This window comes from Carlito syrichta, unplaced genomic scaffold, assembly GCF_000164805.1.
Source record: "Carlito syrichta isolate Samal-C Ts95f unplaced genomic scaffold, Tarsius_syrichta-2.0.1 Scaffold305547, whole genome shotgun sequence".
Classification (NCBI taxonomy): Eukaryota; Metazoa; Chordata; class Mammalia; order Primates; family Tarsiidae; genus Carlito; species Carlito syrichta.
The window spans coordinates 49,175-51,811 of NW_007249643.1; the positions used below are offsets into that span (position 1 = coordinate 49,175).

The 2,637-nt window shown below is 52.1% G+C and overlaps 1 protein-coding gene across 1 annotated transcript in view; it reads right to left on the reverse strand.

Moving 5' to 3' along the window:
- FAAH (fatty acid amide hydrolase) overlaps positions 1-2,631 on the reverse strand; it is an 18,668-nt gene extending 16,037 nt beyond the window's left edge. The window contains exon 1 of the mRNA XM_008061727.1: positions 2,566-2,631. Within this exon, the coding sequence (XP_008059918.1) occupies positions 2,566-2,589 (24 nt within the window). The 5' untranslated portion in view covers positions 2,590-2,631. The remainder of the gene's footprint in view (positions 1-2,565) is intronic.
- Between the last annotated feature and the right edge of the window lie 6 nt (positions 2,632-2,637).

A 2,637-nucleotide genomic window follows, 5' to 3' on the forward strand; every position in this document is an offset into this window, starting at 1 on the left:
CAACAGTGAGACTCCAACTCAAAAAAAAAAAGAAAAAGAAAAAGAAAAAGGTGAACTATTTTGTGATGATTCAAAAGGTGCTGAGTTTCCCCCCTCATCCAGCTGTGTCCTCTTGGAACACAGTTAGTAGTCTGGGCTCCCAGGTTTGTTCAGAATCTATCAGATGGGAGCTTTCTGTCTGCTGTGTTATCCCAGGCCTTAGAGGCCCTGCTTACCTCAGATGCCCCTTGCTATTCAGGGCTGGGCTGAGAAAGCTCCAGAAGAAAGGCTGCTCAGACAGTCTCAGACTCCACCCCCCTGCCCAGAGCCAAGAAGAAGGGTGCCTTAGAGGTTGGGAGAGGGGAGCTGATTCCAAGGCTGGACTGACTTCAGCTACAACTCCTACCTCCTACCTCCCCAACACCTACTAACTATTGTCATGAAGACCCCACCCGTTTGATGACTGTTCAAAACCACAGAAGCTCCTCTTTCTCTTCCAGTCACTGGAAACCCAAAAGATAATTTCCGGCTTCCCCTCCTGGAAGAGCCAAGCTTTGGGATTGGAGGCCAGGCTCTCCTGCCCTAGGGAGGGTATATAAACAGCTTTTTGTATTAAGGAACCAAAACTTTTGTCCTGGAAGATTCAGTTCTGTTTTGTTTGTTTTTTTAGTCGGAGTCTCACTCAGTTGCCTAGGCTGGAATGCAGTGGCACACTCACAGCCATCCCAGGGTCAACCTGCTGGGCTCCGGTGATCCTTCCGCCCCAGCCACGCTACCATGCCTGGCTAATTTTTGATTTATTGTAGAGACGAGGCCCTGCCAAGCTGCCTGAGCTGGTCTCGAACCCGTGGGCTCAGGCAATCCACTTGCCTCGGCCTCCCAAAGTGCTGGGATTACAGACTGAGGCACCAAGCCCAATCGAAGATTCAGTTCTTAAAAATAAATTGAATGGCATTACTCCAGAGGGAAACCACGTAGATGCTTGGAGTTGACGTGCACAAAGACCCATCCTTCTATTATTCCACAGCCCTGCCAGCCAAGTGGATTCCGTGAGACCAGAGGGGAGTTCTGCAGGCAGGACTGCACAGAATGACATGGGGCCTTGGGAACAGCTGAGGGTCTCCAGGCTGAGCTGGAGATAAACACGAGGATCCCTAACAGGTACCTCCAGAGCCCAGCCAGAGAAGGGGTTAGACAATGAAGAACCTGTGTTCATGCAGAGAAGGTGGCCAGTTTGGGTTGAGCACCAGGGCCCTTCCAACCTGGCAGGAGAGAGGGAACCCTAAAATTTGGCTGATGGTGAACTTTTCAGCCAGTTTAATGACTGGAGGCTGGAAACAGATATATTTGTATTTCAATAAATGCATAGGCTGGGCACAGTGGCTCATGCCTATAATCCTAGTACTTTGAGGCTGAGGCAGGAGGATCACTTGAGGTCAGGAGTTTGAGACCAGCCTGGGCAACATAGCGAGAGCCCGTCTCTACAAAAAATCAGAAAATTCGCTGGGCATGGTGGTATATGCCTATAGTCCTAGCTATTTAGGAGCCTGAGATGGGAGGATTGCCCGAGTCCAGGAGGCCAAGGCTGCGGCGAGCTACAATCGTGCCACTGCACACCAACCTGGGTGACAGAGTGAGATTAAAACACACACACACACACTTAAATAGGACAAATCTTGCCCCCAGGGATGATTTGGAGTAAATTCATACATTACTGACAGCTGAGACCTTAACACATTCAAGGCCATACCCTGGGCCTGGCATATGAACCCTAGTCTCTCCTCCTGTTCTCTCTTCCCTGCTCCTTTCCATGGAAGAGTCCCTGGAGAGTGCAACTGAACATGTAGGTTTTAGTTCCGGCTCTGCCCCAACTCAAAAACCACTTGCTGAGCGTCTGCTAACCACAATTTTCTGCCTCCCACCTAGGCACAGCCTCCTGATTCCTGCTATCCCCATCACCTGGAAAGCCTTTCCACCTGTCAGATCCCACAAACACTCAGCAAGTCTTCCCTCCCTCAGCAGGGAAGAACACCTCCCAGAGTTCAGAACTGTGGCTTCTCACTAGAGACACTGTTTCATGAACCTGGAGGGAAAACGCCCCCTCTTGATGCACCTCTCTCTCCACCCTCAGTTCGTCCCTCCCCTGCCCCCAAACACACAATGAGATGATACAGAGGCAGCGCAGAGAGAAAAGCGTGTTGACAGACCACCCACGAAAAGGCTGGAACTAAACCTGCTCATAGAAGACGCTTGCCAGGGGCTGGACACTCCAGCCTGGACAGCAGAAGCTGGGGAGACTTCCTTTCTAGCCTGGCCTTCCAACAACCCCCGTGCACTTGGCAAGTTTCTTTCAGGCGCCCGCTTAGGATCCAATGCACAAATCAAAGCGCTCTGAGCTCTCTGGATTTCCCGAGCCTTCACTCCGCGAGCCCACCGCCCTAAGCCCTAGCATCCCATTGGCTGTCACGCTAGCGGTTTAGCATTCCAACAGTCAATGATCTTGGCACCGAGCGAAGCTCCTCTTTGACCCAGTGTGGTTTCCACGAGCTGTGCCCGGTCCCTTTCGTTTCCTTTCCCTGGCCCTACCTGGCTCAGGAGCGCTGAGCGCATGGGGGCGAGGCGAGGTTCCGGAAAGTCACACGCACCTGCGCCGCCCGC